Source organism: Hirundo rustica, chromosome 7 (genome assembly GCF_015227805.2).
Source record: "Hirundo rustica isolate bHirRus1 chromosome 7, bHirRus1.pri.v3, whole genome shotgun sequence".
Taxonomy (NCBI): Eukaryota; Metazoa; Chordata; class Aves; order Passeriformes; family Hirundinidae; genus Hirundo; species Hirundo rustica.
This window is the reverse complement of record NC_053456.1, coordinates 36,103,110-36,119,576: the sequence shown is the minus strand read 5'-3', so window position 1 is coordinate 36,119,576 and position 16,467 is coordinate 36,103,110. Positions and strand designations below refer to the sequence as shown.

The window sequence follows — 16,467 nt, the reverse complement described above, 5'->3', positions numbered from 1 at the left end:
TGCAGTTTGCTACCAAGCTGAGCCTCAGATCAATGGCCAACACGCCCCACATTTCTAATTTATCACTGCAAATTTACACGTAGATTCAATGAGTAGTATAAACACAGAAGTGCAATAGATAAATTACTGGTCCTAGAATATTTTAACCTAGAGCAAGTACAAAATATAAAAGCTGAGGTTATTTTGATTATAGATTTCGGCTGTGGGTTTTGATGTAAAGAAGCAAGTTGGACACTAATTCACCCTTTGACCTGAACTGGCATCAGGAGCTCAGAAACGTGCATGGTCACCAAAGGTGCCCTAAAATGTCAGTTTTTAGAGCAACAGCCCAGAGTCACCTGAAACTCCAGGTCCCTCTTTGTCAGGAAGACTAGGTCCAGGTCAGGGGCTTGTTTTTTCCTAGCAGCAGTAAACCCAGCACCCTAAACGTAAGACCTGAACCGAGGAAACACAGGAAAAGCTGCCTTAATCAAATAAAGCAATGATAATTTGCAATCAGAATTTCTATGCCATGCCTTACACACTGACACTGAATTAGGAGATTCAGGAAACTTCCACGGATTGAGCTTCGCTCCCGTGTGCACAGGCCAATACAACATTAGAAGAGGAAAGACTTGGCACTGTGTTTTGTGAAGTGTTTTAGTTCTGTTATTTCACAGAATGACAGAATATCCTGAGTGAGAAGGGACCCCCAGGGACCATCAGTCCATCACTCCTGGCCCTGCACGGACACCCCAACAATCCCACTTTGGCCTGACAGAGTCATCCAAACCCTCCTGGGGCTCTGGCAGCCCAGGGGCAGTGATAATTCCCTGGGGTGCCTGGTCAGTGCCCCAGCACCCCTCAGCCTCGCATTGCTCAGCTTCTTTAGGGCCAACTCACAAACCTTTAAGCAGGGAAGATTCTTGAGATATCCACAATCAAAATTCCACACAGCCAGTCCTTAATCCCTTCTTTAAGACATTCTTTCTCTGCTCTCCCTCGCTGTGAACCCTGCACATTTTAATATTCCTTTCACCCTTAACCCAGCCTAGGAGACATTCTCATTCTCAACTCCCAGTACATTTATCTTCTCTAGAAATGTCTGGTACAGCATCCCCAGACACCCACAGCACACGTGCATTACCAGGACCCTGACACACGCACAAATGCAGCATCCTGAAGTCAGAATTACCTCTTTTGGGAAGGTTACTCACACAAACTAATGACTCCAGATGCTATTTCCATATCAGCAAGCACTCCTTCCAGGCCATTGTTTTCCATATGGTCCTGCACAAACAAGCTTCTAGAAAGCTCACAGTTATTCTCACTGCTGTAAAACAGGAGGAAAGGAAAAATACAGACCCATAAATTGCTTATAGTATCTACGGGCAGCGCATAATTGTCATAAAACAGTTTAACATGAGTGGTAACTTCCTACAAAGCTATGGTAGTCAATTTATGGCAAGTTTTACTTTTGCATATGAGGAAAAAAGAGTTAGTGCCAACATCTATAAAATTTATAAAAAAAAGAAAAATGACATCTCCTTCGGCACTTTTCCTTACAAAAAAAAAAAAAAAAAATCTCTAAACTCACAGTCATGCATATTTCACTAAGCAAAAACATGCTGGGAATGCTCAAACTGCTCTCGTGCTGTCTGAAATCTCTCAGCTCTGGGTTTCTGTTTTGGTTTTGTTTAACCTTGGCCTGTAAACTCTCAGTGTCAGCCACACCTCCCATAACTCTTCCCATGGAAAGAGATTTTAAAGTTGAAGCACAGGGATCTGAGCTCTCTCTCCAAAGCAAGAGCTGAGCATGAGGCACAAGTCCCACAACAGGTATTTATTCAATATCACTCCTCCTGTCACCCTGGGGCAATTTTCTAACGAAAGTGAGTAGCTGAGAGGTTCAGAGGCTTCACAGTTTCATCCTGTGAAGCAGCAAGATAAGGCGACAGTGGAATAACCTCAGGGTTTCCAACCCAAAGGCATTGGTGCAGCACATGGAAGTTATTGTGCATCAAGTTGTTGTATTGTCCTCTGAAGGCCCTCTCAAAATGATGCAACTTAAAATTCTTCACTTAGAGGACTGACTGCAAGTATTTCTTTAGATATAAAGCAGGTGGGAATGGCAACATACAAACAATTTATAGGAACATCATCGAAACTGACTTTGAAAAACTGTCCTAGTACTCTTTAGGCAAAGGCAGCACTATGCTGCTGCAACTACTATTATCTGTTAAAAACCAGTAACTATCGAAAGAGGGGATTTAACTTGTATGTTCTGAGGTTAACAGGAGGATTTTAAACTGTAAACAAGTCTCTGGGTCTTGTCCCACAAGATAACCCCCCACAGAACTCGGACACCCACCCTCAGTGCCTGGATTCAGCTAAACTGGCTTCCTTCCTTTATCTAATTTTAAAAAACAGGATGAAATGTTATAAACTAAAAGGCAAACTAGAAAACTGCTGTGAGAGAATCAATTCTCATTGTGAGTCGTGCTATTACAAGAGCCCCAAAACACTCTTATAGAAAGAATACTAATTACTTGCATAAACTGTGCAGAAAATGGAGAAAGAACAGGAAAATCCCCCTGATGCAGGAATACTTGTACCAGCAGCATTTTGAGTCTGAGTCCTGCTTTAAACTGGCTTTCTTAATTTCTTCTCCAAGTCCTACAAAATGCAAAAACAAACTACAAGTTCTCCTTTTTCCTACATATCACTTAGCTTTTATCCCATTTTCAAAGAACTGGAGAATCCAGTTTAATTTCTGTATCTCATTACCTCCATCTACTGGCAAGAGCTGCTCCTGGTTTATAAACCCCCTCCAGACCTAGCTCATACGAAATTAAAAAGAACGCCCAAAACCCCATCCCTAATTTCAGAAATATTGCTAACAAAATAAGTGAGAAAGAAGAGAAGTGTGCTCATCCACAAACAATTCAATTCCAAAACACCTGAAGGTAGAGGCCAGCTTACAGACCTCACACCACTTTTTTTTCTGATGTCTAAAATAAATTCCTCCCTACCGGTGTATGAAATTTATCTTTGGGTTGAAAATCAACAGCAGAAGCTCCAGTCTAGAAGTCCATTTAAAATATTAATGTGATTTCCCATTAAACTTCACAGCCTTTACTGGTAACACATTAGACACAAAATCAGTGGTTTGGGTTGGAAAGGACCTCAAAGCCCAACTCATTCCACTCTCTGCCATGAGCAGGGACATCTTCCACTATCTCAGGTTGCTCCAAGCCAACCTGGCCTTGGACTTCCAGGGGTGGGGGAGAAGAGTAACAGAGGCAATAACAGCTCCTATTTAAAAGGATTCCAGGACTAGCACAGACATCCCAAGACAATCACACTCCCAGCCCCTATTCCTTACACAAAGCCACAGTGCTTCTGCAAACCAGTTCTTCAAAACAAGGTATCAACAAAATAAATAAGACACTACAATTCAGGCACATCAAAACATATTTTTAACATTAATGAAGGCTGGTGGTCTCTACAATCTTGCTCCCCCTGGATTAATCCTTATTAGGTGGGATCCTCAAACGCGCCTGGAAATCTTCCTTATATTCAACTGTTCTTTGTAAAGTATTAATTATTTTAAGACATCAAAGCTGTCTGTTCTAATGGAAAATAAAATGCATGCTTTCCTTTTTCCCAGACCTTTATTTATCGCACTGCTCCCCATCCCCAACTCTCATAGTTGTCAGCAACCAGAAGAGGGCAACATTTTAAACAGTATTGTAAACCCACCACCAATTCAATCAGCTGCAGAGCACTGGGACACGGTCAGTCTTACCAAAACCCACCAGGTTGTCGCAAAGCTCCTCACTTATCATGTAACAAGGAAAATTTCCATTTCCTCTTTCTACCCATTCAAAATCTCCACTGAGGGATTTGATCAGAAAGATTTTGTAAGCAGTGAATTAAGTACTTTCCCATCAGCACCGCAGTATGATACTTCAGCCCAAGCACAACTGTTCTGTAGATATATTACTGTTAATCTGCATTACTTCATGCAGTAAATTTAAAAATGAGACCTTTTCTGAAGCATTTCAGATTCTTTATTTACCACACTATGTTCCTACAATACGCTCAGTTTGCACAGCTCATTTTTTCATGCAACATATTTAACTTTCACAATGAAGTCAAAATGACAATCCACTTAGGACAAGGGAAATGCAAAACCTCTTCATCTGATGATAAATAAACACACATTCATTTGTTCTTTGAAATTCAGTGAGCAAAACATACTCTGATCCATCCAAGACAGTGCTGCTCACTGATCCACAAGCAGAGCCACAAAATTCTCTAAGAGACTGCTGCTATGGTGATGCCTCCTCAAGAGTGAGCAACATCCACAATAATTCCGTGCAGAAACATGGCAAAAAAACTCCTTTGGGTTTTAAATAGTAAATTTCAATTTGGGGAGTGAGAGAGAAATGTTACCATGGAAAAACAGTTTGAAGAAAGAATCTGAATGTCCTTAATCAAAGTTAAATCTGGGATTCACCTGAGAGGTTTGTTTTTCCTTATATGGATACCCAACAAGCTGAAATGATTTAATCTTTAGAAAGTGTATTGACGCTAAATCTGATTTTTAGCTGTTCCTCAACAACTGGCATAGTTTACACCTGAGAATGAACCCGTGCCTGTGAGTTTGTTCATACTGTGCCCAATCAAACCTGCTCTGACTTTACCTGGTCCAGGTTGATGCTGGCTGCGAGGAACCCAACGAGGAACCAGCGTCTGAAGGCAATCAGGACTAATCCCTGCCTGATAACAGAATATTCCCAACTTGGGCTGATTTGGGTGTAAGTATAAAGATGCTTTGGCATTCTGTATCAGAATCCTTCAAGATTTTACCCCAGTTTCCATGAGAACTAAGTACTTACATAGTAAGTCAGGCTGATGTATTTAAAATTCCCCACAGTTTTATAGATGCATTGAGTTTTAAAACACAATAAAACATTTTCAAGGTACGACATAAAGAATTTTTTTAAAAAATCAAATTTCACTTCATAGCTAAGCTCCACCCATGGAAAAAGGCAAAATTTCGTAACAGGAAAGTAAGCAAAACAAAAGGAATAAAAATTAAAGTCACAGAAGAAGTGGAAAGGCCACACTGATTTACTACTACTGGTTTAAATATTCAGTCCCAGGCTGATCTTTCCCCAGTAATCTAGCAGGAATCTGAATCCAAACTGCCCTTTTGTACCAACTTCTGAATACCAAGAGTTTGGAACAAGAAGTGTCACATTTTTTCCAGTTTGTCGAGATAAATTAGCCCTTAAGGCTGACTAATTAGGCAGCTGTTTAAGAGAACAAAAGATCATGAACCAAAAAGCTCATGAGCCAAGATCAAACAGCTCAGTTTTGTGTGTGTATGATCCCTCTCAGATGTTTTCCCAAAACTGCACTTCCTGTGCAGAAGCTGCTTTAAGCAAAATATTCACATAGACTTAAAATTCAGAATGTGGGACAAGTGTTTGTTCATACAAAAGCTTTTAGTTTATCTTATTCTGAAAAAATTAAACATGTAGTTAGTTCTACAGTCACATATTTAATGACAACAGAGCACACACTCTCCTCATCCTCCTTCAGGCTTCTCCTGCACTCATCCCTGTCAATAATCAAGTAACTAGCTCTAGAAATACTGAGTCAGACATCAATATTGATAGAGGCTTTTTATTAAGTTGAAAATTGTTTTGCATTCTTACTCCTCTGCCAGGATTGTATGTTGTTTTCCATTTATCCATCTACTGAAGTACCAACATTGCCATTTTCCCAAGAAAGCACTTTTAACAAGCTGAAAGCTCGTGATCATAATTCAGATAGTCTCTTCCCATACACACAGCACGTATCTTATTCATACTGTTTCCCTTCTGTATATTATACCTTCTATTCCATTTAGAGAAAACGGACTACATTTAAAATAGAATATTGTATTTCCCATCAAACCAAGACCTGCAAGGCCTAGAGCCAGTATCAAAGGTTTATGGGATTCCAAACGCCTGGACACTCTTCAGCAAATGAGTCTTTAATACCAGGTTCCTAGAAGAAGATTTTAGCCTCACTTGCCAGTAATCTTTGGAATTTCACTGCACCCACACTTCAGCAAACTCTCACCTCAACATCCTTCTGCTTCCAAAAGTCACCTGAATTATTGGTATTTGAGTCCTCGTGCACCAACCATTTCTGCTTTTAGTAATATACCAATTACGAATGTTAATTACTTTGCCACATCCCAATTCATAGATGGTCACAGCTGAGGATACCGGAATGGTATAACTCCACAAAATCAACTGAAAATAAACACAGAATAAGCCCAAGTGCTCCCCTTTTTAAGAGGTTATTAGAAGAGGTCCTGACAGAGGCAGTGGTAAATACTGCTCAGGCAAAGCTACTCAAACTAACATAATGCTTCCTCATGTAAGAGATGATTCATGGTGGGAATCAATATTTCACCTTCAGAGATCATGAACAACATCTACATCTCCTCCTCTGCACAGGTACAACCGACTAATCAGGAATGATCTGCCTGTAGCATCCATCTTGCTATTCTCTTCTGCCAACAGACACTGCTCACAAGTATTGTCTGGTTCAAGGAAAGTAGCCACCAATCCAGCAATTACTTACCAATATTTTAAGAGTATTATGTATATTGCTAATCACAGTAGAAACAATCTTGCTCTGTCCTTAGTGCAACGTTTCATTTCTATTCACAAAAACAATGAGAATTTTAACTTTTTTTTTTTTTTTTTTGAGATCAGGCACACTTATTAAAAATACCTTGATGAACTGGAAGGTTCTTTCTCTGATTACAGAGCCCCTCCTCTTTCTTTAGCTCACTGCACAGTTCCCAACACCACCTGAGGACTTTCAAATAATCACTAAAGTCCCTGCAGAATTGAAATGCTCCATTTATTCTGAATAGTTTGGGCTTACCTAAATTTCTCTTTTCCATTTGCAGAGTCAGGATGCTTTCAGCAGCTTGACAATATTACTTTGCTATAGAAGACTTCCCAAGAACCTCAACTCATTTATAACTGCTACTTACAGAATCTGAGACTGGTTTGAGTTGGAAGGGATCTTAAAGCTCATCCAGTTCCATCTCCTTCCACTCTCCCAGGTTGCCCCAAGCCCTGTCCAATCTAGCCTAGAACACTTGCAGGGATGGGGCAGCCACAGTTTGAGACCTCATGTTAAGGCTGCCTCTGTCAGATCCCAGCTTGAGAAGGACTTATCACCTATATGTAAGAGAACAAATTTAAAACAAACCCACTCTAAAAAATTATTTCAGTTCCTCATACCTAAAATTCTGAAAGTTAGAAAATTCCTTGCTATCCATTTTTCAAACCACTTGGTTGAACTTGGTCACCACCAGGATCTCCAGGATGCAAGATCCAAGCAGGCACTGATGCTGCCAAGAGTTCAATTGACAAGAAGCTGAGGAGCATCAGGAAAATCCCACAGAACCCCTTATTTCATATTTTTATAAAAGCTGACACTGAATCATATTAGTTGCAGTTCCAAATACAGTAAATACCACCAGCATGTATTTATATTTAGCAAGAGCCCATTTTTTTTTTCTTGTGTTATTAGCATTACACAATTAACATGTTGTTTTGACTGCTGCCAAGCTCAGATGAGTTCATGTTGGGCAGAAGTCAATTAGTGCCTAATTCCAAAAGCAGAAAATGGAACAGTTCGGGGGTAGAATTTATGTAGGGTGGTTATTTGCTGCCGTTGCTATTACAATATTGGGGTTTTTTAAGAGGTTACCATATTTCTGTCTTCCCAAAGAGACTGCTTGAAGCAAAGTCATGAATTCTGTGTATTACCAGCTCCCTCAGCAGACAAGGAGCACTGCTCATTATCACTACCTCTGCATTTACTTGTACCTGTTGCTCCTGGGATAACAACAATATGCCTGAGGCTTACAACACATCTGGACTCCCAAAAAAAGGCACTTCTTAATGTGGATACTCCCTAAAGGAAAAAACCTGAATTAAGATCCTTAAAAGCACAGGTATCAATTCCTGTGTTATAAATATGAAGTTTATTCATCATTAATGATGAACTTTTTGTCACATCACATCCTCATTATTATCCCCTGATTAAACATTCAGACACATCTGTAGATACTAACTGAGCCTTAACTGTTGCCACAGTATTTTCAGATGTCCAGTGCAGTGAAACCACAGCACTCAGAGTTCTGCCTGCCAAAACTTTCATTCTGCTATTTTTTGACTACCTGAAGACAAAATACAAGGATACGAAAGTAACTCAAAGTTGCTGACTGCACACAAGTAACATCAGGCACTTGAACTCTTCAGTGCCAATACTGAGACTCTACTATAAACAATTATTTAACAATTTTTAATTAACCTGCTATGCCTTCCTAAACCCCCACCCCTCCTAAAAAAAAATACATTTCCCAGATTGTGATATATTCTATGTGTTCATTTTGGCTCTACCAGGGAAGAAGCTGCTACCACTACAGCTGTGCCATGAAGCCGTACACCTAGATTCCAAGGATTTCTTATAGAATGGGTGCCTGGGGAAGAGAGGGTTCCAGGGAGAACTGAGAGCCCCTCCCAGGGCCTAAAGGGGCTCCAGGAGAGCTGGAGAGGGACTGGGGACAAAGTCCTAGAGGGATAGGACACAGGGAATGGCTTCCCACTGCCAGAGGGCAGGGATGGATGGGATATTGGGAAGGAATTGTCCCCTGGGAGGGTGGGCAGGCCCTGGCACAGGGTGCTCAGAGAAGCTGTGGCTGCCCCAGGATCACTGGAAGTGTCCAAGGCCAGGCTGGATGGAGCTTGGAGCAACCTGGGACAGTGGAAGGTGTCCCTGCCATGGCAGGGGTGGAACCAGATGACATTCAAAGGCCCAATTCCAACCCAAACCAGTCAAGGATTCTGCAATGATTCCATAAATGTCTTTACTGGAACCACTCCGGTAACACTCAACTTACATTTCCAAACCTTGGCCTGATGAGATACAATCAATTTTCAATCTTCTCCATAACAGACTATAGTTAAGCACTGGAAAACCAACTTCATCAGCTACAGAACTAAGGCTAGCAAGATCTTGGGTAGTCTAAAATTGTGAATATCACAGTCATGTGAAATGCCAAAAATTCACATTCCCCACAACTATAACCTGCTTGCATCTTGTGGCTACAGTATACAGATACCCCAAAGCAGGGTTCAAAAAAAAGGTAAACAGCTTTGAGAAAAAGGGGGTTTTACTACGTAAGCTTCCTTTTTTTTCCTCATGCAGAAAAAAAAACCCAAAAAACTATGAATAAGCAGTTCTTTTCAAAAATTGCAGTAATAGTATATCTTTTCCTTTAACCAAACATTATCACAAAAAAATGCCTTCAAGGGGCTTCTATAGAAGTTTTCAATGTGAGGAGGAGAAATCAAATGTCAGTGAGGTTTCTTTTGCCAGAGAGTAAGGAAAGCCAAGGGAAGCACTAAGGGAGGATGAGGAGGATTACAGGCTCCACAGACTGCGGGAGTTCAGTTTCCATGACTTTCTCAAACTGAAAGCAGCACGTTTTGAAGCCTGATACATTCAGCATTCATTTTGTTGCATCTACTTGCATTGCATTTTCTCTATACACAAGCCATGCTGAGCTGCTACTCAGGTTTTTGCTAAACCCTCACAATATCTTCTTTGCAATAAGAATCCTAAAAGCAGCAGGCAGTGAAGCTCTGCCTGACCAAAGCACTCATTCCAGACACCAGGTGAAGCAGCATCCTGGGCAAGTCACTCGGTTTCAGATCCCTAAAAATTCCCTAATGCTGGAGAGCTCACAAACATGAGAAGAAAACAGGAAGATCAGGAATCCATCTGACTTATCTCCGTCATGCTCTCACTGAAGCAGCCTCACAGAAACAGAGCAGGTCATGAATTTTCTGTAAGGAGAATTGTAGAAGCCCATCAAATATTAAAAAGCACTGCAGATGTCTGCAGTCCTTTCCAAAAGCTTTTTTTCAGACGAGCAAAGAGGACACATTAATTAATTAAATTAGCTGTTTCCAAACATTCCACTTGTACAGATCATTACCTTTCTTCAGATGTTTTTAATAGAAAATTAGTCTGTTCCTTTGGGGTTTTCATTCCACAGCTTCTCTCTAACTGCAACAATGTTTGCTTGTCCAGGCTTTCAGAAGACTTCACAGAACCTTACTGCTTTCTGCACAACCTAAAGCAATAGCTACATCTCTGTGATTTTCAGAAAGCCTCTAGTATCAGCCACATCTCCAGGTTACCACTTGCACAAGCAAAAATCTTAAATAAAAAAGAATCGAAATTACCTGCACTGCAAAAAGAGCCTCTTCAAAATTATCAGGATGCATATGAATCACTTCAGCTTATTGAATTACTGCATCTACCACGCAATCCACTTAATGGGGTTTCTTAAATTAAATTTCTCTCCACCAAACACATCTCCCTGTCACATGACACAAACTGAATACCTACAGGGAGGACTGAATTTTCATCAGATCCAGCTGCAAGGTACCTGCCTGAATAATTCTGGCAAGATCAACTTGTTTGTGTTCCAAGCAATCCTTCATTAGTGCATTACTTAAAAATCTGTCATAAGATGCCTGTTTCTACATAGGAAACCTGCTCAGACATTATTCCAGAACAGAAATTGGACTGAAAGCTGAAAGACATCATACCTATATTCGAAATGCCATCTTCTTCCAGTTCCTTTGCAGCAAATAACATCCTTTCCAAAAAAGCAAGTCGCACGAATCAGCTCGTGCACTGCTTAGATGCACCTGTGCTGGTCCACACACATCCTCAAGGTTTCGGTCGGAGAAGAACGGAGCCCTCTGAGGTGCCAACTTCAGCCACCCGGAGCTACAGAGCTCCTTTTACATCATCCCAGGCAATAATTTCCTGCTCTTACATAAGAGGCAGAGCTCCCAGGTGCCCCCGTTTCCAGCACGGTGCTGGCGCTGCAGGAAGAGGCTGCGCTTGCCCCGTGCCCAGGCCGGGCTCTGCCGTGCGCTGACCTAAGAGGCAGCACATCGACACTTTGGGATCCCTGCTCCTCAGGGGTTCCAAAAATACACCACCAGCTGCTATCAGAGCCCATGTGCTGATACCCAGCATCACGGCCCAAGTGCCACATCGAAGACCTCCTACTTCCTTAAATGCCACAGCCGGACACATTTGAATTGCACTCTGGATACGACAGTGAAAGGCTGCCTGTATCAGTGCAGTTCTCAGCCTGATAACCAGGGTAAAAAAACCCCAAACAAACCTCTTTTTAGTGTAACCTTGCGTGCCAGCTGTAGTTACTTCAGGCTTTAGATGCTGTTGTAGCTGCTTCTCAAAGCCTGAAAAGTGGAGACCCTGCTCAGATTTTCCCAGTACCAAGTGCAAAAGACCATTCTCCATCCACAGACCTCACACATAACTGGCATCGACAACTGGCACTGACGCTCTTGGATCCAACAACATGAATTTATTATGAACTCAATCAGCTTTCAATTAATCAGATTAGCACCCCAGCTGTGAATACACACTCTTCAGAACCTTATTCTTGAACTGTGACCTCCTGTTATCTCACACTATCATAGAAATTTAATCTGTTAAACAATCCAGTACAAAGTCCGTGCAATTACATCCGCTTAAGTACAAATCCACGCTTGGCAATAAGCCCTCAACAGATACATCTTGTTCGTATGTCAGTCAAGTTTTGTACGAGTCATTACAGCCTCCTTCTTACTGGAAACAGCTACTGATATTTGCAAAGCCTCCAATTTCCAAAGCACTGAACGGCAAGCCAAGCCTGGGACTTCCAGTTTTATGAGCAGCAAATTGAAGCAGGGACGTGAAGTCAGGATCAGTGAGGCTTGCTATGGATCAGCCAGTCTATAGTAACTGCAGCAGGGATATTTCACTAACATTCATCACTAACTGGTCTGGCTGTAAAATGCAGATCAAGCTAAATCTTGTCACGATTCACAAGTTTCTCCACTTGTACCACTTGTGCTTTCCTCGACAGACAGAACTTGATTACAGCACCTCCCATCTTTCTGGTTTTAACCAATGAACACCTCAGATGGTTTGAAGTGGAACAGAGGGGATCAGAAACACAAACTGCAACATATTGGAGAGGCACAATACAACCTAAAGCAGAAACCATATTCTCTTATTTCTTACAAAAATCCCTCGTGTAGGTCCCTTCTTTTATCGCTTTCGCCCTCTATTCTCAGAATGGTGCTCATGCAGATTTCAGCTCAAATAAAGTATATGCATTGTACCTTAAACAGTTTGTAATACACAGCAAGAAGGTAAAATTTGACCTCAGTTATTTATAATAGCATATAGGCTATAAGATACCTGTTTAAGTCAGAAAAATGAATAAAAGGATCCCACAGAACTTTGCCTTCTGTCTATTCACTCCTCAGATTACAAATGCCCCACAGATTCTTTTCAATGAAACCAACATTATTCAATAGAACTCTATGTCTGATTGCAATCTCCATTTACAATTTTTAAAAATACACGAGCCAAGAAATACTATCATTACCCTCCACCCTTTGTACAAAACACCCATAATAGCTTTACATTTGTTAAATTAAATTAGATGAAACTTAATATACCAACTTACAGAGGAAAGCGAGTTCAATCAGTTCTTCAGTCCTGTTCCTCTATTCAGTTTCTACTTATTCAGGTGTTATTGGTTCTCTGGCTTTTCAGTTTCTGCAGTATAAGAGCCGTGTCAGAAGATTATTGACTCAGAGCTACTACTGCTTTCTAGCTGAAAACGTGTTCAAAATGCTGCCTTTTCACTTTACTCTTCAATTATCACCATTTGGTTAATTTTGAGCCCTTTAGCAAGTGTTACATCATGAGAGTGTTCCCTAATGTCTTTAAAGCAGTCATGATCAATCACAGAAGACTTTATTCGCTTTTACAATTACAGATAACTATCTAGGTCTAAACACTTTACACATTTTTACAGTTATATCTGTTACTTCAGTAAACCTTCCCAAGCAGGAGGCAGTGATTTCCTCTAGCATTATTTATGAGTTATCAGTTAGGGAAGTTGATTCCTCCGCGCTGGAATTATTTTATAGCTGATTGTTAGAACATTACAGCATTTAACCCAACGGAATTAAGTCCTTATTATTCTTTAAAAGGCTTTCCCGTTATTATAATCTGATAAACGTAATTCAGCTATGACTCGGCATTGTTTATTCACTGCTTTGGCTGTTTGCTGGCCTCTGTTGATGTGGCAGAGGGTTGGTTTAAGCTACAGAAAAACACCTGCAGGGGTAATCCGTGAGCAGCAACTTCAGCTCTTGCACACACTCTCATCCTCACAGCAAAGCCTTCTTTTCTGTTTCCCATACACAAGATGTGACAAACAATTTATCATGGAATGGTTTGGGCTGGAAGGGACACTAAAGCCCATGTCATTCCACCCACCAGGGAAACCTTCCACTATTCCAGGCTGCTCCAAGCCCCAGTGTCCAACATGGCCTTGGGCACTTCCAGGGATCCAGGGGCAGCCACAGCTTCTCTGGGCACCCTGTGTCAGCGCCTCCTCACCCTCCCAGGGAAGAATTCTGGACCAGCTATTTCAAGTTCCAAATGATCTTGCTTCTACACATCAGCTGTGCTTCTGCTACTCAACACAGACTTCCAGAGAACAGGCAGAGGCACTTGGCTGCTTTAGCCCCAGAGGTCAGGCTGAATTAAACCACAGGTTTGTTTGGAGATCTGCTTTCCAAGTGCATCTGTAGGCACCATATCCAACCCTCACTTCCCACAGATGCCTTGGACGTGAGGCAAACCACAGAAGGCACAGTCATGAACTGAGCAGCTTATCCTCAAAATACTGCAGGCTTTCAGAGTGACCTAAATCAACTACATGGGCAAAAACGAGCCCCTAGGAGCAGCAGGTCTTGGGCAAACGGTCAGCACAATCCACTCTGTATTTATCCTCTTATTACAAAGCTCCAATCTGACCTTTTAAAAGCTTCTGACGTTCTACTTAACAGGAGGGGCAAACAGTTTTCTCCTTGTGTGTTATTCCAAAAAGGTATGATTTTGTTTTATATTTTATCTACATTTTTTGTTTTGTATCTATACATACTATAGATCCTTTTCCCACCATTCTGGCTTACACTTCACGTCAATATTTCAACAGTTTTCTTCTGCCAGCCATTGTTATGCTAAAAGCTAGGTGTTAGCAGAGCTCTATTTTTGAAGTTGTCAGTCAGAGCATGTCTCACTCAAAGCAGCCTGTCAAAGAAATTCAACCCCAACATGAACAAAGAGACATTGAAAAACTAGTGGATGCTATCGTATTTTTTAATATGAGAATAAGGCAGTGAGACAGATCTAGACTATTACGAAACATAGTAAATTATGCTATTTCCAAAGACTACTGAAATTCAAAATTCAGGAATTTGCCAGAAAAAATGATTTTGAAATTAATTAAATAAATTTATTTATTCAATTGATCCTTATTACATTTGGCACAGCCAACTCACAGCCCACTCCCCATAATCCTTACCTTATCCTAGCGTGGGGAATTCCCCTGTAACAGAGTTCATTTATGGAGAAGACATGGGATTAATTTCATGGCATCTTTATTTTGGAATGACAAATCCACCAATTAAAAAAAAATTAAAAATACACGAAGGGGACAAGAATTTAAGGAAAGCCTGAATTCAAGCAGGTAGTTCGATTTAAGGTAAGCTGGGGTTGAATTGAAGTTACCTGAAGTTTACTCTAAAGGGCAACAATTCCTAGTAGTTTAAGGTGTTTTTTGCATTTCCTCTTCAGCCATCAACCAACTCATGATAATCATCACCACCTCCATTAGCACAGAGCTTGAGGACGCTCTGGGAACATCTGCCTTCAATAATTCATCTCTCACACTAATAAACTCATGAGCCAGTGGTTGCAGATGCACCTCACTTTTCCACACAAACCCTAATTACTTTTCTGAGTGTGTTTATTAGCTTGGACAGCTGCCCACCTCCCTTTTCAGTTCTCTGCTTATCATCTGCCCTCCCATGCAAATAAACACTCACAAAAGCCTGAAACCTTCTAAAGATCTTGTGGAGAGCCACAGCCCATCTCCATCATTAGCCGTTAGTGCAAAGGAGGCACCTTAAAAAGATACTTATTAGAAGGTTCTTCCAAAAATGGGAGGGTAGTCATTAGGGCACCGACACTCCGTTACTAAACACTTGCACTCCTTTTCCTTTCCTGCCTGGGATTCTCCCTGTTCCATCACATGGGCAGCAAGCTGAGGTCCCCTCACTTGTCTTCATTTCAGATCAAAAAATCAAACAGCTGATCTGTAAACCAATAAGCAAAGTTATTTTTCAAGCAACTGTCTTTAACATCACCAACTCAATATTTCTAACAAAGCAAAAGGTAAAAAGCTCTTATAGCTGAGTTTTAAAGCAAGCAAAGAAATCAAATTCTTACTGACCTTTTAACATGCTGGCGTACTCTTTTTCCAGTTATAAGCATAAGCTGAAAACACTAATTCAGAGTTGAGTATCAGGCCCTTGGCTTGGTTCTTGTACTGTATTTACCACTACTTAAAAAGAAGCATCTGAGATCCCTCCATAGCAATTGTCACTGCTCCTAGGCAGAGGTCTAATAATTATTAGCCTGATTCTGTCATTTCTGAAAAAACAACCCAACAAATAAACCCAGCCAAGCCCCAATTCATTACAGTAGTACAGGACTCCCCTGGTATTGTGACTTCTTTTTTTCACTTCAGTTGCTTAAAGTCAATATAAATTCTCTTCACTGCAGTTACTAGGCCAAAGTCGAAATGCTTTTCTCGCAGTTCAGCCACAATAGACTATCTTCATCTCTTTCCCAGAAATCTAATTAAGTCCTTCTCATAACTGCTCAGAGAATGCAATAAGATACAATGTCTTTGCAATATTTATTATTGCAGTTATCATCTTGAAACAGTCACAGCCAAGTAAGCATCTGACCAAGTCCTAAAAAGTACCACTGTTTTGCTTAAAACCTTCTCCAAGTGCCTCAGTCACAATCGATCTGAGACATGACTCAAGAGTGAAGGAATTTTGCAGATCCACAGAACCGGTGAAATAAAAATTAGCTCCGAGTAGCAGCCAGCAGCCAAGGAAAATCGATTGCTGCCCCTGATCAGCACACAGATCACAGCTCAGCTTTCTGAACAAACTGAAGGTGTCCAACTCGGTTATGGCCTGAAACGACAAAGGCTGGGGACTTCTGCGGCGTTATGGCTCAACCAGAAAATAAACAACTCTTACTCTTCAGAGCTCAGCCCTGTCCATCTGGCTAAGCTCACACACAAACCAAACCGAGACACGCTTCCAGTGCCAAATGAAATATTTCCACCAGAAAACACCTCCCTGTTGACAAACAAAGCACCATCCCTGCTCACTTGCCATGTATTTCTAGGAAACAGAACAGTAT

The 16,467-nt window shown here is 41.0% G+C and overlaps 1 protein-coding gene across 8 annotated transcripts in view; it reads right to left on the bottom strand.

Annotated features, from left to right (window-relative positions):
• AGAP1 (ArfGAP with GTPase domain, ankyrin repeat and PH domain 1) overlaps window positions 1–16,467 on the bottom strand; it is a 305,411-nt gene that overhangs the window by 270,558 nt on the left and 18,386 nt on the right. Inside the window, exon 1 of one of the 8 annotated variants that reach the window (XM_040068865.2) lies at window positions 10,689–10,710. The exons of 6 other annotated variants lie outside the window; for them this stretch is intronic. Coding sequence is in view for 1 of the 2 variants with exons in the window: in XM_040068861.2 (XP_039924795.1) it covers window positions 1,197–1,263 (67 nt within the window). In the remaining variant the exon portion in view is untranslated. Of the gene's footprint in view, window positions 1–1,196; window positions 1,279–10,688; window positions 10,711–16,467 lie in introns of those variants that run through there. One more of the 8 variants, XM_040068861.2, reaches the window with a different exon arrangement.